This window comes from Ranitomeya variabilis, chromosome 6 (assembly GCF_051348905.1).
Source record: "Ranitomeya variabilis isolate aRanVar5 chromosome 6, aRanVar5.hap1, whole genome shotgun sequence".
Classification (NCBI taxonomy): Eukaryota; Metazoa; Chordata; class Amphibia; order Anura; family Dendrobatidae; genus Ranitomeya; species Ranitomeya variabilis.
Genome location: NC_135237.1, coordinates 198,282,989 through 198,305,241, shown reverse-complemented (window position 1 = coordinate 198,305,241; position 22,253 = coordinate 198,282,989). Strand labels below are relative to the sequence as shown.

The 22,253-nt window shown below is 42.8% G+C and overlaps 1 protein-coding gene across 1 annotated transcript in view; it reads right to left on the bottom strand.

Annotated features, from left to right (window-relative positions):
• The window catches only part of LOC143783246 (polycystin-1-like protein 1), a 149,569-nt gene extending 127,834 nt beyond the window's left edge, over positions 1-21,735 (bottom strand). Inside the window, exons 1-3 of the mRNA XM_077271663.1 lie at positions 21,536-21,735; positions 20,152-20,258; positions 19,757-19,973 (exon numbers count right to left, since the gene is read on the bottom strand). Coding sequence (XP_077127778.1) covers positions 19,757-19,973; positions 20,152-20,258; positions 21,536-21,679 — 468 coding nt within the window. The 5' untranslated portion in view covers positions 21,680-21,735. The remainder of the gene's footprint in view (positions 1-19,756; positions 19,974-20,151; positions 20,259-21,535) is intronic.
• Positions 21,736-22,253: the final 518 nt, after the last annotated feature.

Here is a 22,253-nt window from a genome sequence, read left to right as displayed (position 1 = left end):
TTTGGCAGCAGGGCAGGAGGAACCAGACAGAGATGCAAAACCTCCAAGAACAATGGACAACTGGCAAGGGCTAATGAATCCTGCACACCTAAATATCCCAGTCAGAGCTGCAATCAGCAGGGACACCTGCCCAGGATTGCAACCCAGGGACAACTGCATTACTATCAACAACCACCGGAGGGAACCCAAGAGCAGAATTCACAACAGTTGGCGTGATCATGGCATCACCTCTGCTTATTAAATAATTTGACACTGATTGGCTGATCAATAGTTACTGACCATTTGTCACCAATGATTGCCGCTCTGCATGTCATATTTCCCACATATTTGGTGTGCAGGGTGCAGAGAGGTTGTATAGTCCCTCTGTGCTACCTAAGTGGGACTTCACTGGTGGTAAGTGGCTGTGATCCTCCTGTGTGCTTTGCTGTGCTGTCTGCTGTGTATACCCCAACCCCCAGATTTCATGGGCAGCTCAGGAAGCCAATTTTACACTACAGGCCTCTCTAAAATTGACTATTTCAAATTATTTTTAAGCGAGGATATAATAAATCTAATGATGACCCAGACAAATTTATATACCCATAATTTTTTCACCCAGAATCCAACATCTTCATATGCCAGATGGACCCCTGTAAATGCAGCATATACAGTATTATGACATTTGGAGGCATTGTGCTTCATATGGGCATAGTGAAAAAACAAAGCTTCAGCAATACATGAGTACTGATATACTCTACATCACCCCAGAATTCCGTATGGCCATGACGAGGACACAATTTGAAGCGATCCAAAAATGTTTTCATTATAGTGATAATGTAGTGTCCTCTCTGAGACAATCCTAACGTTCATCATCTATACAAAATTTGGCCAGTTGTTGAAAACTCTTCAACAGAACATTTGCTGAGACGTACAACCCTCAGAGGGACATCTGTATAGATGAATCTCTGGTTAATGTAAAAATGAGGCTAAAATTCTGACACTACTTGCCGAGTAAGAGGGTTCACTTACATATTTAGGGTTTATGAAGGGAGAGACACCAAAGTTAATGACCCGTCCTGGGGTTCAGTTGGGAAATTGTGTGGGAATTGGTGCACCAACTGCTGGATAAGGGTTATCACCTGGAAAATAGTACTGGTTGGTAATAATGTCATGATCCAACAGGGGTCGGCCCAGCGGATGGAACCACAGACACACACAAGGGGATAGCAAAGGGGAGAGGAAGGCCCTAACAATAGGGAATAAAGGATGGGACACATCCTGAGCTCCAACCTGAGCCTGTCCCTGCACATCCCTAATGCCCTAAGCGGGTCCTTCAACCCGCCGCTGTCACGCACCTTGTCCCTGTCACCTCACAATGCCCTGGCTAGTGCAGTGGCCGGCAAGGGTGCAAGACTCACCACTGCAGATGGTACAAACACAGGGGATAGTGACAAACACAAGACAGACAAGGTAAATACTCAAAACTTAGCTCCAGACTCCGCTGTCAAGCTCCACAGTCCAGAGGATACTGACACAGGACTCTGAAATCCACAGAAGAAGCAGATTCAGTGCTGACACCAGAGAGCTGCAACTGCAAGGCTGGTCTACATAGAAAACTCTATTACCAAAAGTCCGCTGATGCATCAGGTGACCATTTAAAGGTTGGTGGGAGTGGTCACCACCCACATCAGCTGGCCAGCAACACAGCAGCTGCCAGCAAGGAAACAGACATTAACCCTTGCTGGCCTGAAAGGAAAAAAATTACATTTAAATTATAGCGGAACCAGAGGTGCCACAAATCCAAACCTTAAGCGTGACATCACTTCTATGAATATAACTTTTACACCAGCACCTCAGTCTTTAAACCCTCCTTTGTCAAAGGTACTGTTTCATGAGACACCGTGAAAAAACAAATCAGCAAGGCCTCCCTGTTGTGAATTCTGCTCTTGGGTTCCCTCCGGTGGTTGTTGGTAGTAATGCAGTTGTCCCTGGGTTGCAATCCTGGGCAGGTGTCCCTGCTGATTGCAGCTCTGACTGGGATATTTAGGTGTGCAGGATTCATTAGCCCTTGCCAGTTGTCCATTGTTCTTGGAGGTTTTGCATCTCTGTCTGGTTCCTCCTGCCCTGCTGCCAAATCAGCAAGATAAGTGTCTGGTCTTGTTTCTGCAGCACACATGCTGTGTGCTTTACAATTCAGTACTATTCAATGTTTTTTCTTGTCCAGCTTAGACTGTGTTTGGATATTTCAGTCAAGTTGGATTCTCAGGAGATGCAGATATACATTCCATGTCTTTAGTTAGATGGTGGAATTTTTGTATTATCTGCTGTGGATATTTTTAGGATTTTAATACTGACCGCTTAGTATTCTGTCCTATCCTTTCCTATTTAGCTAGCGTGGCCTCTTTTGCTAAATCCTGATTTCTGCCTGCGTGTGTCTTTCCTCTAATACTCACAGTCAATATTTGTGGGGGGCTGCCTATCCTTTGGGGTTATGCTCTGAGGCAAGATAGAATTCCCATTTCCATCTATAGGGGTATTTAGTCCTCCGGCTGTGTCGAGGTGTCTAGGATGTGTTAGGTACACCCCACGGCTACTTCTAGTTGCGGTGACAGTTTAGGGTTTGCGGTCAGTACAGGTTCCACCTACTCCTGAGAAAGTTCCATGCGGCTCCAAGGTCACCGGATCATAACAGTACAACTGGCCAACAATGAGTTAAATGCATCTCAGAAGAAGGGAAGAAAGAGCCTTTTTTTTCTGTAGCCTGCTTTGTCTTTTCTTCCCTTTTTTTCTCTGGGTGGCTGAGGAGTCTTGTGCTAGCATGGATGTTCAGGGATTAGCTTCTCGTGTAGACCAGCTTGCTGCTAAGGTACAGGTTATTTCTGATTATATTGTTCAGACTCCAGTTTTAGAGCCTAAGATTCCTACTCCTGATTTGTTTTTTGGGGACAGGTCCAAATTTTTGAGTTTTAAAAACAACTGTAAACTGTTTTTTGCTCTGAGACCTCGATCCTCTGGTGATTCCATTCAGCAGGTTAAAATTGTCATCTCCCTGCTGCGTGGTGATCCTCAGGATTGGGCATTTTCCCTGGAATCTGGGAATCCAGCCTTGCTTAATGTAGACGCCTTTTTTCAGGCTTTAGGATTATTATATGATGAACCAAATTCTGTGGATCAAGCGGAGAAGACCTTGTTGGTCCTGTCTCAGGGTCAAGAAGCGGCAGAATTGTATTGTCAGAAATTTAGAAAATGGTCTGTGTTGACTAAAAGGAATGATGATGCTTTGGCGGCAATTTTCAGAAAGGGTCTTTCTGAATCCGTTAAAGATGTTATGGTGGGGTTTCCCACGCCTTTCGGTCTGAGTGATTCTATGTCTCTGGCCATTCAGATTGATCGGCGTTTGCGGGAGCGCAGAACTGTGCGCGCTGTGGCGTTGTCCTCAGAGCAGATGCCTGAGTCAATGCAGTGTGATAGGATTCTGTCTAGAACGGAACAACAGGGATTCAGACATCAGAATAGGTTGTGTTTTTATTGTGGCGATGCTTCTCATGTCATTTCAGTCTGCCCTAAGCGTACAAAGAGGATCGCTAGTTCATTTACCATCAGTACTGTACAACCTAAATTTTTATTATCTGTGTCCTTGATCTGCTCATTGTCATCATTTTCTGTCATGGCGTTTGTGGATTCAGGCGCCGCCTTGAATTTAATGGACTTTGAGTTTGCCAGGCGTTGTGGTTTTCCCTTGCAGTCTTTGCAGAACCCTATTCCTTTAAGGGGCATTGATGCTACACCTTTGGCTAAAAATAAGCCCCAGTTCTGGACACAGGTGACCATGTGCATGGCGCCAGCCCATCAGGAAGATTGTCGATTTCTGGTGTTGCATAATTTACATGATGCTATCGTGCTGGGTTTTCCGTGGTTGCAGGCACATAATCCTGTGTTGGATTGGAACTCTATTTCTGTGACTAGTTGGGGATGTCAGGGGGTTCATAATGACGTTCCTTTGATGTCAATCTCCTCTTCTTCCACTTCTGAAATTCCAGAGTTTTTGTCTGATTTTCAGGATGTATTCAATGAGCCCAAGTCCAGTTCCCTTCCACCGCATAGGGACTGTGATTGTGCAATTGACTTGATTCCAGGCTGTAAGTTTCCTAAGGGCCGACTTTTCAACCTGTCTGTGCCTGAACATACCGCCATGTGGAGTTATGTTAAGGAGTCTTTGGAGAAAGGACATATTCGGCCATCTTCTTCACCGTTGGGAGCGGGATTTCTTTTTGTTGCTAAGAAGGATGGCTCCTTGAGACCCTGTATTGATTATTGCCTCTTGAATAAGATCACGGTCAAGTTTCAATACCCTTTACCTCTGCTTTCTGATTTGTTTGCTAGGATTAAGGGGGCTAGTTGGTTTACGAAGATTGACCTTTGGGGGGCATATAATCTTGTTCGTATTAAGCAGGGTGATGAATGGAAAACTGCGTTTAATACGCCCGAAGGCCATTTTGAATACCTTGTGATGCCATTCGGGCTCTCTAATGCTCCATCTGTTTTTCAGTCCTTCATGCACGATATCTTCCGGACTTATCTTGATAAATTCATGATTGTATATTTGGATGACATTTTAATTTTTTCCGATGATTGGGAGTCTCATGTGAAACAGGTCAGGATGGTATTTCAGATCCTTCGTGATAATGCTTTGTTTGTGAAGGGGTCTAAGTGTCTCTTTGGAGTGCAGAAGGTTTCTTTTTTGGGCTTCATTTTTTCTCCCTCATCTATAGAGATGGATCCGGTTAAGGTTCAGGCCATTCATGATTGGATTCAACCCACATCTGTGAAGAGCCTTCAGAAATTTGTGGGCTTTGCTAATTTTTATCGCCGTTTCATTGCTAACTTCTCCATGTGGTTAAACCCCTGACCGATTTGACGAAGAAAGGCGCTGATGTGACGAATTGGTCCTCTGCGGCTGTCTCTGCCTTTCAGGAGCTTAAACGCTGATTTACTTCTGCCCCGGTGTTGCGTCAACTGGATGTTTCTCTTCCGTTTCAGGTTGAGGTTGACGCTTCTGAGATTGGGGCAGGGGCCGTTTTGTCTCAGAGGGATCCTGTGGGTTCCTTGATGAAACCGTGTGCCTTCTTTTCCCGTAAGTTTTCGCCTGCTGAACGCAATTATGATGTCGGCAATCGGGAGTTGTTGGCTATGAAGTGGGCGTTTGAGGAGTGACGACATTGGCTTGAGGGAGCTAAGCACCGTATTGTGGTCTTGACCGATCATAAAAATCTGATTTACCTCGAGTCTGCCAGGCGGCTGAATCCTAGACAGGCTCGATGGTCCTTGTTTTTTTCCCGTTTTGATTTCGTGGTCTCGTATCTTTCGGGTTCTAAGAATATTAAGGCTGATGCCCTCTCTAGGAGTTTTTTGCCTGATTCTCCTGAGGTCCTTGAACCGGTCGGCATTCTGAAAGAAGGGGTGGTCCTTTCTGCCATCTCCCCTGATTTACGACGGGTTCTTCAGGAATTTCAGGCTGACAAAAGTGACCGCTGTCCAGTGGGGAAACTGTTTGTTCCTGATAGATGGACTAGTAGAGTGATTTCTGAGGTTCATTGTTCTGTGTTGGCTGGCCATCCTGGTATTTTTGGTACCAGAGATTTGGTTGGTAGGTCCTTTTGGTGGCCTTCTTTGTCACGTGATGCGCGTTCTTTTGTGCAGTCCTGTGGGACTTGAGCGCGGGCCAAGCCTTGTTGTTCCCGTGCTAGTGGGTTGCTTTTGCCTTTGCCGGTCCCTGAGAGGCCCTGGACGCATATTTCTATGGATTTTATTTCGGATCTTCCGGTTTCCCAGAAGATGTCTGTCATCTGGGTTGTTTGTGACCGGTTCTCTAAGATGGTCCATTTGGTGCCTTTGCCTAAATTGCCTTCCTCTTCTGATTTGGTTCCGTTGTTTTTTCAGCATGTGGTTCGTTTGCATGGTATTCTGGAGAATATTGTGTCCGACAGAGGTTCCCAGTTTGTTTCTCGGTTTTGGCGGGCCTTTTGTGCTAAGCTGCGCATTGATTTGTCTTTTTCTTCCGCATTTCATCCTCAGACAAATGGCCAGACCGAGCGAACTAATCAGACTTTAGAAACTTATCTGAGATGCTTTGTGTCTGCTGATCAGGATGATTGGGTGGCTTTCTTGCCATTGGCCGAGTTTGCCCTTAATAATCGGGCTAGTTCGGCTACCTTGGTTTCGCCCTTCTTTCGTAATTTTGGTTTTCATCCTCGTTTTTCTTCGGGGCAGGTTGAGCCTTCTGACTGTCCTGGTGTGGATTCTGTGGTTGACAGGTTGCAGCAGATTTGGGCTCATGTGGTGGACAATTTGGTATTGTCTCAGGAGGAGGCTCAACGTTTTGCTAACCGTCGTCGGTGTGTTGGTTCCCGGCTTCGTGTTGGGGATCTGGTCTGGTTGTCTTCCCGTCATGTTCCTATGAAGGTTTCTTCCCCTAAGTTTAAGCCTCGCTTTATTGGTCCTTATAGGATTTCTTAGATTATTAATCCGGTGTCTTTTCGATTGGCCCTTCCGGCTTCTTTTGCTATCCATAATGTCTTCCATAGATCTTTATTGCGGAAATATGTGGTGCCCGTTGTTCCCTCTGTTGATCCTCCGGCCCATGTGTTGGTTGATGGGGAGTTGGAGTATGTGGTTGAGAAGATTTTGGATTCTCGCTTTTCGAGGCGGAGGCTTCAGTACCTTGTCAAATGGAAGGGTTATGGCCAGGAGGATAATTCTTGGGTTTTGCCTCTGATGTCCATGCTGCTGATTTGGTCTGTGCCTTTCATCTGGCTCGTCCTGATCGGCCTGGGGGCTCTGGTGAGGGTTCGGTGACCCCTCCTCAAGGGGGGGTACTGTTGTGAATTCTGCTCTTGGGTTCCCTCCGGTGGTTGTTGGTAGTAATGCAGTTGTCCCTGGGTTGCAATCCTGGGCAGGTGTCCCTGCTGATTGCAGCTCTGACTGGGATATTTAGGTGTGCAGGATTCATTAGCCCTTGCCAGTTGTCCATTGTTCTTGGAGGTTTTGCATCTCTGTCTGGTTCCTCCTGCCCTGCTGCCAAATCAGCAAGATAAGTGTCTGGTTTTGTTTCTGCAGCACACATGCTGTGTGCTTTACAATTCAGTACTATTCAATGTTTTTTCTTGTCCAGCTTAGACTGTGTTTGGATATTTCAGTCAAGTTGGATTCTCAGGAGATGCAGATATACATTCCATGTCTTTAGTTAGATGTGGAATTTTTGTATTATCTGCTGTGGATATTTTTAGGGTTTTAATACTGACAGCTTAGTATTCTGTCCCATCCTTTCCTATTTAGCTAGCGTGGCCTCTTTTGCTAAATCCTGATTTCTGCCTGCGTGTGTCTTTCCTCTAATACTCACAGTCAATATTTGTGGGGGGCTGCCTATCCTTTGGGGTTCTGCTCTGAGGCAAGATAGAATTCCCATTTCCATCTATAGGGGTATTTAGTCCTCCGGCTGTGTCGAGGTGTCTAGGATGTGTTAGGTACACCCAACGGCTACTTCTAGTTGCGTTGACAGTTTACGGTTTGCGGTCAGTACAGGTTCCACCTACGCCTGAGAAAGTCTCATGCGGCTCCAAGGTCACCGGATCATAACACCTCCCTAAGCCACTAATTGGGCAACTGCTGAGAAAGAGCAAGAGCAGAGCCCAATGTAGGGACAGCATGCTGGTGGTCAAGTATAAGGATAAGAGGCAATCCACAAATCGAAAAAAAAAGTAAGCAGCACTCACCGATCTTCTAAAACAGGTAAACTTTTATTGAAAAGGTGACGTTACCCGTAAGGGGAGGGGACTTGCATAATGGAGTGAAGTGGGAGGAGTTGGCTTTGGTGCATGTATTTCTCCTCACGTCACGTCCGTTCAACCACTGACCCGTAGAAGCGCCAGATCGGCGCAAAACGGTCATTGTCCAGACTTGCACACTCTATCCTTTGCACACTCCCGAGCCGTGAAGATTTTATCATGATTGAATAAAAGTTTACCTGTTTTAGAAGATCGGTGAGTGCTGCTTACTTTTTTCTTCGATTTGTGGATTGCATCTTCATGTTTTTTTGGCTAAGCACCTGTGATTGAGTGGCAAGCTTCAGCTGTAAGTTGGCGTGTCCGGCTTCCTAACACAGACTTTGGTGGTGCGGTCAACTGTCCTTCTTTGTTTGACATAAGGATAAAAGGGATGTCCTTATCTTGAGCAGAATACACCATAACAACAGCTTCCCTGTCACTGTCCAAGGTTCGATAACAGAAATCCCAAAGCTAGAAGTCCCATGCGAAAAACAAAAGTATGGTACAAAAACCTGGCTGTGCACACCGCACAGATGGCATGGCATAATGTTTTTGTTCTGCTTCGATGTCCAGGCAAAACAGGGAGCTTCCTTCAGTTTCAGGAGGTAGTTATCAAGGCCTTAAAGTTTGGAAGCCAGGAGGGTGAGGGTCCCAGTACTTCTAAGGCCTGTTTCACATATCCGGTACTGGAAAAAACGGTACCGGAGATATCAGTGTCTGTATGTCTGTGTGTGTAATACTTGTGGCCGCATCAGTACCACACAAACTGGTGCCAGGGAAGAGGTGGTACAATTAGCACTGTTCCCCCGTGCAGGGTGCTGAAGATGGCTCTCATCATTCTCCCCTGCTCTGCCAGCAATCAGCGCAAGCAGGGGAGAATGATGAGAATTATATTCAACTGATAACAGTGAGAGCATCAGCCTACACCTGCTGCCGCTAATAAAAGAGATAGAAGAAGGCAGCTTGCAACCCTCATCTGTCAGCTTCAGCAAGGCTGGTTATCAAGAATAAAGGGGTCCCAAACTGTTTTTTTTAATTATTTAAATAAACAATTTTTTTAAAAACGGCATGGGTTCTCCTGTATTTTTGATAACCAGACAGGAAAAACTGACAAATGGGGCTACAGCCCTCAACTGTCAGCTTCAGCAAAGCTGGTTATCAAGAATAAAGAGGTCCCAATGCTGGTTTTTTTTATATTATTTAACCCCTTTCTGACATTAGACATACTATCCCGTCGAGGTGGGTGGGCCCATATGCCCACCGACGGGATAGTACGTCATAGCGATTGGCCGAGCTCACGGGGGGAGCACGGCCGATCGCGGCCAGGTGTCACCTGACTATTGCAGCTGACTACCGGCACTGTGTGCCAGGAGCGGTCATGGACCGCCCCCGGCACATTAACACCTGACACACTGCGATCAAACATGATCGCAGCATTCTGGGGGTATAGGGAAGCATCGCGCAGGGAGGGGGCTCACTGCGGGCTTCCCTGAGACCCTCGGTACAAGGCGATGTGCTCACCTTGTACCGAGTGTCTCCTCCCTGCAGGCCCCGGATCCAAAATGGCCACGGGGCTGCATCCGGGTCCTGCAGGGAGGTGGCTTACCAGCGCCTTTTCAGAGCAAGCGCTGGTAATCCTGCAGCCCTGTATGTCAGATCGCTGATCTGACACAGTGCTGTGCAAAGTGTCAGATCAGCGATCTGTCACTTTACTGGGATGTCCCCTTCTGGGGCAAAGTAAAAAAAAAAAAAATTTACATGTGTAAAAAAAAAAAAATAATTCCTAAATCAATAAAAAAAAATATATACACTCACCGGCCACTTTATTAGGTACACCTGTCCAACTTCTTGTTAACACTTAATTTCTAATCAGCCAATCACATGGCGGCAACTCAGTGCATTTAGGCATGTAGACATGGTCAAGACAATCTCCTGCAGTTCAAACCGAGCATCAGTATGGGGAAGAAAGGTGATTTGAGTGCCTTTGAACGTGGCATGGTTGTTGGTGCCAGAAGGGCTGGTCTGAGTATTTCAGAAACTGCTGATCTACTGGGATTTTCACGCACAACCATCTCTAGGGTTTACAGAGAATGGTCCGAAAAAGAAAAAAAATCCAGTGAGCGGCAGTTCTGTGGGCGGAAATGCCTTGTTGATGCCAGAGGTCAGAGGAGAATGGGCAGACTGGTTCGAGCTGATAGAAAGGCAACAGTGACTCAAATCGCCACCCGTTACAACCAAGGTAGGCCTAAGAGCATCTCTGAATGCACAGTGCGTCGAACTTTGAGGCAGATGGGCTACAGCAGCAGAAGACCACACCGGGTACCACTCCTTTCAGCTAAGAACAGGAAACTGAGGCTACAATTTGTACAAGCTCATCGAAATTGGACAGTAGAAGATTGGAAAAACGTTGCTTGGTCTGATGAGTCTCGATTTCTGCTGCGACATTCGGATGGTAGGGTCAGAATTTGGCGTAAACAACATGAAAGCATGGATCCATCCTGCCTTGTATGGAGCATCTTTGGGATGTGCAGCCGACAAATCTGCGGCAACTGTGTGATGCCATCATGTCAATATGGACCAAAATCTCTGAGGAATGCTTCCAGCACCTTGTTGAATCTATGCCACGAAGAATTGAGGCAGTTCTGAAGGCAAAAGGGGGTCCAACCCGTTACTAGCATGGTGTACCTAATAAAGTGGCCGGTGAGTGTATATTGTTCCAATAAATGCATTCCTTTATCTAAATATTAAAAAAACAATAAAAGTACACATATTTAGTATCGCCACGTCCGTAACGACCCGACCTATGAAACTGTCCCACTAGTTAACCCCTTCAGTGAACACTGTAAAAAAAAAAAATGAGGCAAAAAACAACCTATTATGTTCATACCGCTGAACAAAAAGTGGAATAGCACGTGATCAAAAAGATGGATATAAATAAACATGGTACCACTGAAAACGTCATCTTGTCCCGCAAAAATCGAGCCCCCACACAGCATCATCAGCGAAAAAATAAAAAAGTTATAGTCCTCAGAATAAAGCGATGCAAAAATAATTCTTTTTTCTATAAAATAGTTTTTATCGTATAAAAGCGCCAAAACATAAAAAAAATTTATAAATGAGGTATCGCTGTAATCGTACTGACCCGAAGAATAAAACTGCTTTATCAAGTTTACCAAACGCAGAACGGTATAAACGCCCCCCCCAAAAAAGAAATTCATGAATAGCTGGTTTTTGGTCATGCTGCCTCACAAAAATCGGAATAAAAAGCGTTAAAAAATGTCACGTGCCTGAAAATGTTACCAATAAAAACGTCAACTCGTCCCGCAAAAAACAAGACCTCACATGACTCTGTGGACCAAAATATGGAAAAATTATAGCTCTCAAAATGTGGTAACGCAAAAAAATATTTTTTGCAATAAAAAGCGTCTTTTAGTGTGTGACGATCTGCCAGTCATAAAAATCCACTCAAAAACCCGCTATAAAAGTAAATCAAACCTCCCTTCATCACCCCCTTAGCTATGGAAAAATAAAAAGAATAAAAAAATTTATTTATTTCGCTTTTCCCATTAGGGTTAGGGCTAGGGATAGGGCTAGCGTTAGGGTTGGGGCTAGGGTTAGCGTTAGGGTTGGGGCTAGGGTTAGGTTTGGGGTTAGGGTTGGGGCTAGGGTTAGGGTTGGGGCTAGGGTTAGGGTTGGGGTTAGGTTTGGATTACATTTACGGTTGGGATTAGGGTTAGGGGTGTGTCAGGGTTAGGGGTGTGGTTAGGGTTATGGTTGGGATTTGGGTTAGGGGTGTGTTGGAGTTAGGGGTGTGGTTAGGGTTGGGGTTAGGGGTGTGGTTGGGATTAGGGGTGTGTTTGGGTTAGGGTTTCAGTAAGAATTGGTGGTTTCCACTGTTTAGGCACATCAGGGCTCTCCAAATGCAACATGACGTCCGATCTCAATTCCAGCCAATTCTGCGTTGAAAAAGTAAAACAGTGCTCCATCCCTTCCGAGCTCTCCCGTGCGCCCAAACAGGGGTTTACCCCAACATGTGGGGTATCGGCGTACTCAGGACAAATTGGACAACAACTTCTGTGGTTCAATTTCTCTTGTTACCCTTGGGAAAATAAAAATTTGGGGGGCAAAAAAACATTTTTGTGGGACAAAAATGATTTTTTATTTTCACGGCTCTGCGTTATTAACTGTAGTGAAACACTTGGGGGTTCAAAGTTCTCACAACACATCTAGATCAGCTCCTTCGGGGATCTAGTTTCCAATACGGGGTCACTTGTGGGGGTTTCTACTGTTTAGATACATCAGGGGCTCTGCAAATGCAACATGACGCCTGCAGACCAATCCATCTAAGTCTGCATTCCAAATGGCGCTCCTTCCCTTCCGAGCTCTGCCATGCGCCCAAACGGTGGTTCCCCCCCACATATGGGGTATTAGCGTACTCAGGACAAATTGGACAATGACTTCTCGGGTCCAATTTCTCTTGTTACCCTCTTGTTATACAAAACTGGGTGTTAAAGATAATTTTTGTGGAAAAAAAATGATTTTTTAATTTCACGGCTCTGCGTTATTAACTGTAGTGAAACACTTGGCGGTTCAAAGTTCTCACAACACATTTACATAAGTTCCTTGGGAGGTCTAGTTTCCAATATGGGGTCACTTGTGGGGGGTTTCTACTGTTTAGGTACATTAGGGGCTCTGCAAACGCAATGTGACGCCTGCAGACCATTCCATCTAAGTCTGCATTCCTAATGGCACTCCTTCCCTTCCGAGCTCTGCCATGCGCCCAAACGGTGGTTACCCCTCACATATGGGGTATCAGCGTGCTTAGGACAAATTGCACAACAAGGTTTGGGGTCCACATTCTTCTGTTACCCTTGGAAAAATAAAAAATTGGGGGTGAAAAATCATTTTTGTGAAAAATTATGATTTTTTATTTTTATGGCTCAACATTATAAACTTCTGTGAAGCACTTGTTGGGTCAAAGTGCTCACCACACATCTAGATAAGTTCCGTAGGGGGTCTACTTTCCAAAATGGTGTCACTTGTGGGGGATTTCAATGATTAGGCACATCAAAGGCTCTCCAAACGCGACATGGTGTCCTAGCTCAATTTCAGTCAATTTTGCATTGAAAAGTCAAACAGCGCTCCTTCTCTTCCGATCTCTGCCATGCACCCAAACAGTGGTTTACCCCCACATATGGGGTATCAGCGTACTCAGGACAAATTGTACAACAACTTTTGGGGTCCAATTTCTCCTGTTACCCTTGGTAAAATAAAACAAATTGGAGCTGAAGTAAATTTTTTGTGAAAGAAAGTTAAATGCTCATTTTTTTTTAAATATTTCAAAAATTCCTGTGAAACACCTGAAAGGTTAATAAACTTCTTGAATGTGGTTTTGAGCACCTTGAGGGGTGTAGTTTTTAGAATGGTGTCACATTTGGGTATTTTCTATCATATAGACCCCTCAAAGTTACTTCAAATGTGATGTAGTCCTTAAAAAAAAAGGTGTTGTAAAAATGAGAAATTGCTCGTCAACTTTTAACCCTTATAACTCCCTAACAAAAAAAATGTTGGTTCCAAAATTGTGCTGATGTAAAGTAGACATTTGGGAAGTGTTACGCATTAAGTATTTTGCGTGACATATCTCTGTGATTTAAGGGCATAAAAATTCAAAGTTGGAAAATTGCAAAATTTTCTAAATTTTTGCCAAATTTCCATTTTTTCCCAAATAAGCGCAGGTAATATCAAAGAAATTTTACAACTGTCATGAAGTACCATATGTCATAAGAAAACAGTGTCAGAATCATCAGTATCCGTTGAAGAGTTCCAGAGTTATAACCTCATAAAGGGACAGTGGTCAGAATTGTAAAAATTCGCCCGGTCATTAACGTGCAAACCAACCTTGGGGGTTAAGGGGTTAAAAAATTATGCTATTGTAAAGTAGATCTGTAGTTAATGTCATTTATTAATTATTTTGTGTGATAGAACTACAGTGTCTTGCGAAAGTATTCGGCTCTCTGGAACTTTTCAACCTTTTCCCACATACAGTTATATGAAAAAGTTTGGGCACCCCTATTAATCTTAAGCTTAATGTTTTATAAAAAATGTTTTTTTTGCAACAGCTATTTCAGTTTCATATATTTAATAACTGTTTGACACAGTAATGTTTCTGCGTTGAAATGAGGTTTATTGTACTAACAGAAAATGTGCAATCTGCATTCAAACAAAATTTGACAGGTGCATAAGTATGGGCACCCTTATCATTTTCTTGTTTAAAATACTCCTACCTACTTTTTACTGACTTACTAAAGCACTTTTTTTGGTTTTGTATCCTCATTGAGCTTTGAACTTCATAGCCAGGTGTATGCAATCATGAGAAAAGCTACTTAAAGTGGCCACTTGCAAGTTGCTCTCCTGTTTGAATCTCCTCTGAAGAGTGGCATCATGGGCTCCTCAAAACAACTGTCAAATGATCTGAAAACAAAGATTATTCAACATAGTTGTTCAGGGGAAGGATACAAAAAGCTGTCTCAGAGATTTAACCTGTCAATTTCCACTGTGAGGAACATAGTAAGGAAATGGAAGAACACAGGTACAGTTCTTGTTAAGGCCAGAAGTAGCAGGCCAAGAAAAACATCAGAAAGGCAGAGAAGAAGAATGGTGAGATCAGTCAAGGCCAATCCTCAGACCACCTCCAGAGCGCTGCAGCATCAACTTGCTGCAGATGGTGTCACTGTGCATCGGTCAACTATACAACGCACTTTGCACAAGGAGAAGCTGTATGGGACAGTGATGCGAAAGAAGCCGTTTCTGCAAGCACGCCACAAACAGAGATGGCTGAGGTATGCAAAAGCACATTTGGAGAAGCCAATTTCTTTTTGGAAGAAGGTCCTGTGGACTGATGAAACCAAGATTGAGTTGTTTGGTCATACAAAAAGGCATTATGCATAGTGGCAAAAAACACAGTGCGTTGTATAGTTGACCGATGCACAGTGACGCCATCTGCAGCAAGTTGATGCTGCAGCTCTCTGGAGGTGGTCTGAGGATTGTCCTTGACTGATCTCACCATTCTTCTTCTCTGCCTTTCTGATTTTTTTCTTGGCCTGCCACTTCTGTACTTAACAAGAGCTGTACCTGTGTTCTTCCATTTCCTTACTTTGTTCCTCACAGTGGAAATTGACAGGTTAAATCTCTGAGACAGCTTTTTGAATCCTTCCCCTGAACAGCTATGTTGAATAATCTTTGTTTTCAGATCATTTGACAGTTGTTTTGAGGAGGCCATGATGCCACTCTTCAGAGGAGATTCAAACAGGAGAACAACTTGCAAGTGGTCACTTTAAGTAGCTTTTCTCATGATTGCATACACCTGGCTATGAATTTCACAGCTCAATGAGGTTACAAAACCAAACAAACTGCTTTAGTAAGTCAATAAAAAGTAGGTAGGAGTATTTAAAACAAGAAAATGATAAGGGTGCCCATACTTATGCACCTGTCAAATTTTGTTTGAATGCAGATTGCACATTTTCTGTTAGTACAATAAACCTCATTTCAAGGCAGAAACATTACTGTGTCCAACAGTTATTAGATATATGAAACTGAAAAAGCTGTTGCAAAAAACACAATTTTTATAATACATTAAGCTTAAGATTAATAGGGGTGCCCAAACTTTTTCATATAACTGTATCATGCTTCAAACATAAAGATACCAAATGTAATTTTTTGGTAAAGAATCAACAAGTGGAACACATTTGTGAAGTTGTACGAAATTTATTGCTTATTTTAAATTTTTGTGGAAATTCAAAAACTGAAAAGTGGGGCGTGCAATATTATTCGGCCCCTTTAAGTTAATATTTTGTTGCACCACTTTTTGCTGCAAGTCGCTTCAGGTATGTCTCTATCAGTTTTGTACATCGAGAGACTGAAATTCTTGCCGATTCTTCCATGGCAAACAGCTCGAGCTCAGTGAGGCTTGATGGAGATCGTTTGTGAACAGCAGTTTTCAGCTCTTTGCACAGATTCTCCATTGGATTGAGGTCTGGACTTTGACTTGGCCATTCTAACACCTGGATATGTTTATTTGTGAACCATTCCATTGTAAATTTTGCTTTATGTTTGGGATCATTGTCTTGTTGGAAGACAAATCTCCGTTCCAGTCTGAGGTCTTTTGCAGACTCCAACAGGTTTTCTTCAAGAATGGTCCTGTATTTGGCTCCATCCATCTTCCCATCAATGTTAACCATCTTCCCTGTCCCTACTGAAGAAAAGCAGGCCCAAACCATGATGCTGCCCCAACCATGTTTGACAGTGGGGATAGTGTGTTCAGGGTGATGAGCTGTGTTGCCTTTAACATATCGTTTGGCATTGTTGCCTAAAAGTTCGATTTTGGTTTCATCTGACCAGAGCACCTTCTTCCACATGTTTGGGGTGTCTCCTACGTGGCTTGTTGCAAGCTTTAAACAACACTTTTTATGGATATCTTTGAGAAATGGCTTTCTTCGTGCCACTCTTCCATAAAGGCCAGATTTGTGCAGTGTACGACTGATTGTTGTCCTATGCACAGACTATCCCACCTTAGCTGTAGATCTCTGTAGTTTATCCAGAGTGATCATGGGCCCTTTGGCTGCATCTCTGATCAGTCTTCTCCTTGTTTGAGATGAAAGTTTAGAGGGACGGCCGGGTCATGGTAGATTTGCAGTGGTATGATACTCCTTCCATTTCAATATAATCGCTTGCACAGTGCTCCTTGGGATGTTTAAAGTTTTGGAAAATCATTTTGTATCCAAATCCGGCTTTAAACTTCTCCACAACAGTATCACAGACCTGCCTGTTGTGTTCCTTGGCCTTCATGATGCTCTCTGTGCTTCAAACAGAACCCTGAGACTATCACAGAGCAGGTGCATTTATACGGAGATTTGATTACACACAGGTGGACTATATTTATCATCTTTAGGCATTTAGAACAACATTGGATCATTCAGAAATCCACAAAGAACTGCTGGAATGAGTTTGCTGCATTGAAAGTAAAGGGGCCGAAAAATATTGCACGCCCCACTTTTCAGTTTTTGAATTTCCACAAAAATTTTAAATAAGTAATACATTTTGTTCAACTTCACAATTGTGTTCCACTTGTTGTTGATTCTTCACCAAAAATTTACATTTGTTATCTTTATGTTTGAAGCATGATATGTGTTAAAAGGTAAAAAAGTTCCAGAGAGGCGAATACTTTCGCAAGGCACTGTATCTGGTTGAAGGGTATAAAAAGTGTTAGGTGTCGAGTTCCCGCCACTGCACAGGGGGAATCTCGAACCATGTTCGCTGCGGTCTCCTATTCTCCTCCAGCTGCAGTAGAGCCTGCTCAGCAGAGACGTCGTTCCCAGCGTCTGGCTCAAGCTGATACTATGCACTTGGTTACTGCTGCCTTTCCAGGCTCTGCCTTTGTAGCCAGCACTGATCAGCAGTAAGCAGGCTTTTCAGGGACTAAGTCCTGCTTTTCTCATACTGAGCATGCCCATGGGACGACCTCCCTTGGACCCTTGGAAGTTGGGGGTCACATGCTCAGGTCCTGTTGCGACTCCTATTGGACCATCAGGAAGGTCCCGGAGTGCTGCTACTATAAAAGGCGGCCATGCGTTAGTGTAAACCTGTTAACATGTGTGTGTGGATGTATGCCTGCCAATGTATGAAAGATCTGAATGATTCCCCTTCCTAGAGTTGTTGACTGCTCGCAAATGGTGGAGCTACCTAGCACCTGACAGTGCGATCTTGTACATTTAACACAAGAGGCAGTGTCTATTAGCAGAGACCACCAGTGTGGCGACCCTGCGCAAATAGTGCGCATTCATGGCCCAAGTTAGGGTGGTTAGTGGCATCCGCCAGAGCGACACTGCACGCACTCTTGTGTGGTAAATCTTTAGTTTAGTTTATTCCCTGACACCACTCTAGCGGTGTCGAGTGCAAGAGTTCTAGAGGGACTGTTACCCTGAGTCTTGGGGCAGAGTTCTGTGACTCCTTGCTTGCGCTCTCTGTGCGATATTGCGGCCCTGTGACACAACAGGGTTCACTTCATACCGGGTGGAGCTAACCCGTGTGTGTCTTCTCTTAACGACATATAGTCCGTTATTACCGAGCAGCAGGTGTCTTTTCTGCACGGTGGACCCTGGACTGTGAACGCATCTTATATCGCCTCTAATTAATATTTGGTGCGTTCCACCAGTCCTAACAAAAAGTGTGAAAATTGCAAAATTGATATTTTCACAAATAGATCCAAAAATATCTACGGTACTAAAATTAACCAGTAAGAGAGAGTAAAATGTGTCACGAAAATATAATCACTGAATCACTGGGATACGTTACAGGTTCCACAGTTATTACCACATAAAGTAACACTTTATATTGTAAAATTTGGCCTGGTCAGGAAGGTGAAAACAGGCATTAGGTGAAGGGTGTGAGGCATTGACCGGTGTCATATGTGAGGTCGCTATGTGTCCCCCAGGATGCGCTCAGAAGCGTATTAGATCAGCTGGAGTGCCTTGTGTTCACAGCAAGTTGCCTGTGAGTCACAAGGCAGAATAAAAGTAAGTTTGAATGTGGTCAAGCTAATTGACCAAGGAATTGTTCAAGAAAACCGGTTTGGGCTTTTATTTTTGAAACGGACTGCAGGAAGGTAGTGGGGCCGGTCCGTTTCTTTCAGCCCGAATCTTACAAGTGGCCCAAGGAAACAGAGTCTGGCAGAGAGTAAAAAAACCCCTTCAGGAGGGTTTGGGTGTGTCAGTGTTGGCCTTGGAAGCAGACCGAGCAGGAGACTTGTGCAGAGCTCTGTCCGTTTGAAGCAACACAGGGCCAAACAGAGTCTAAAGCCTCATACCTCAGTGTACACAGTGGTGTAGTTCGTTCACTGCAACTGGTCGCGGACTGTCTTTTGTTTTCCTGGCTGCGATCCAGAGGATACAGCCTGCTGTGCACTGTGTGAGTTTTTGGACATTAAACAAGTTTTGTTTTGAACTTTTCCTGGGTCACTGCTTTCTCACTGCACAGCAAGGATACCGCTGCATTACAAGCGGTTAAAGATCTAGCGAAGAACCATAGGCAGAGAAAAGACTAGTCACAGGTAAAAACATGTCATTGACTAGGAGCGGTGCAGAAAGAATCCGGGAGGGGGTGACACAGGACTAATCTTGTTTCCAACTATAGTCTCTAGCCAGCTCTTCACACTGGCGCATTTCAGAGAATTAAAGTACAAACATACCATAGCTATAATCATGCAGTCTTTCATGCTATCTGGGGTTGTGACAGCATGAATGGACTTACAAGTGCCTTTTAATGTCTGGTAGAGAGTAGACTATAATGTTATATAGAAACTAGGCTATGAGAAGTCTTGTAATACAGGTAAGATTGCTATATCGTAGACTTCTTTCAATTGAATATCCTTTACCTTATGTGGGATCACTAATTTTCAATATAAGTGCAAGTTTTCCACTTTAGAAGTAATGGAATAGAATCGCCTTCCGACTAAGCTGCTCGTCACTATTTTGATAATTGCAAAGTATCTGTAAAAGGTAGGCATGTCTTACAAGTCACATGCAGTTTGACGTACTTAAAAAAAAGTCCACCACTTCGCCTCACATGGATAAGACCCATTGCAGCTCAGAAACTACATACTATTCTTTCCCCCCCCCCCCACCTTTATACTATTTTTAAGGCATTTTTTCGGATAAACAGTGATTTACACTAGAGGCAGAAGGTTAACTCATAAAAAATTTAAAAAGAAACAAATATAGATATTGTATTATAATGTTGCTCAGTTCTTTACACCACTATATGTTATCTGCAGGTGACTTAAGACATTATTAGCATATGTCCATATTACTTGGTGTAACTTTTAACTACAACCATTTGATGCATATTTTCAAAACCTAAAGTCATAACCAATGCTAAATACTCATATGCATGGTGCTTACCCTTCTGAAACCTAATCCATGTCCTACAGATGTCAATTCACGCTCAACTTTTCCATCTCCCTCATCAATGGCCAGCCAACATTCTGCATAGAAAAACCAACTGGTTCCACTCTTCAAGTCTTTTACTATTACATGGCTAAGGTACAAGCTTGGGGAACTACCACTGTTGTTATGCCAAATGTGAATCTTCCACAACGGCCCAAGACTTTCTGGTACACTGGGAAAACATAAATATTACTTACTAGTAAAAAACTATACAGTTTACTGTAAACGCATATCAAATTCTTGAGCTAATTAGCAGTAATAGACCGAATAAGATTTTTTGCTATGTAGAAATCCATTTGTAGTAGGTACCAGATTGCAGTAATGGTATATGATTCTACATATTAATTTACCTCATTATAAATGTGTGTCGTGAATTTCTTTCAAATAGAGGTTTGTGTGGACAATACAGCTCACGTGTTTCAGAAACGCCATCCTCCCCATGTAGAATAATGTGTACCTACAACAAGATTATTGATTAGGCATGCCTAATTACCGTATATGTTAATTCAGAGGTATAATATGAAATAAAGCACAAGTCAAACGTGTGAAATAATTGCATACTATTTTGTTATCCTTCAATGCATAATATATTATATGATGTTACATAGAGAGGAGTATTTATTTATTACATTTATTAAATTTATTAAATTCTACAAAAATCTGTATGCGACAATAAATATATTTTTTGTAATTTACTACCATGTGGATTCAACAAAATAGCTGCATTTTTCTGAACCATAAAAAAATCAAAAGGCTAAAAAATAAAACAAAAATTCTTATATTTACCTTACTGCTCACTTATCCAGCCCCTCCGCTCTTCACCATCTCCCGGTCAGTCCTCATCGTATTTACTGACCACTGCTGTGACTATTCTGAAGAGACCTGTGATGGTTTTGCGCATGAGCACGCAAGGTCACGGGACAAACCATTACATCCTGACATCGTAACTTTCGCACGCTTGTGCAGAAGAAGGAGAATTCAGGGTTTGCGATGGGGATCAGAAGATGCAATAAGGACCAGACAGGTGATGGTGAGGAGCAGAGGTTCCAGAAAGATGAGCAATAAGGTGAGTATAAGGATTTTTTTTTTTATTTGTACATACTATGGTTTTTTATGCACTTGGGCCTTAAGACTCTCCACAGCATAATTGCATAAAAACAGACATTACATTTGCATAAAATAACTTCTCCTCAAATCGAATTTCCTATCAAATTCACACAAACAGATGAATTTGAATTTTGCTTATTCTGCTGAGCTCTATTATTACACAGATACACATTTGCATAATACAGGTGAAAAATAACACGTGTACATCAAGTTCAACTGAGGGATGGGAAAGGGTAAAGGGAAAGATGGAGCAGGTACACAAGGCATGAACCAAATCTCTCTAAAAGGGCACATTTTTCCCTCCTGATCAAAAGTGTTGATGAACGGGATAAATATTCAAAACAAGAATTTTATTCATTTACATAATAATTTATATTATTTTCCTCTAATAAAGCATCCAAGTCGTTTTTAAGATCATCTACTCTTCCCATTGTGCCCATTGACTAATTGCTTTCAAGGTTTGGTTTTTTAACAATTATAACTCTGACAACAGTCACAAAGGTAAGTTGGTAAATGTGATTAAGTCCTCCAAAATGGTGTTGTGATTGGTTTAATAGGCCAAAAGCATCTTACATTCTCACTTTCATTATACATATTAATAGTGCTTCAGTATCAATAGCAAGTTACCTTAGCTGTGGTTTTTGGTCTTGATCGGAAACCCACATCAACCATGATAGCAAATTTTTGTTGGTCTTTTGGAGAATTATCCTGAAGAAACACAAAGCCATCTTTTTGGTCTTCATGTTGGTCCTTCATTTTACCAAAAAACATCAGTAAAATGTAGAGCAGAGTGCAAATTGCAACAATGATGGGTGGGACTAGATTTGTCGTTGTGCTACAGTAAATGAAATACAAGTATTAATTCCTATTCATGCATTTTTTCCTGCATGTCTTTATTTATCTATTACTGTCTCTTTATACATTGACAACACTTTGGCAAAGATTTAGTATTGATACTTTCCGTGCTTCACCTACTATTGGTGCCTGCCAATCTCATTATTTTGTTAGCTGCACTTGTCCTTCTTTATTTAGGACCTCAACTTTTGATATAATACCAATAAATATTGCCATCACCTGGGGCAAACACTGGCACTGAAAGGCCCATGTGTAAGTCTTGTGTCTGGACCCACACCTTTCATCAAAGCCATTAAGCACACAATGTATAACATAAGCACAAAACATTACCCAAGCATTTGCACATTACATATGCATTTACAAAAAACTAACAAATGAACAATTGTATATAAATTAGGCACAAACATATAATATATGTATATATAAAATGACATTTTTCTGATGCACATGAACAGACAATCACATAATTTTCTTTTTCAATCATTCATAG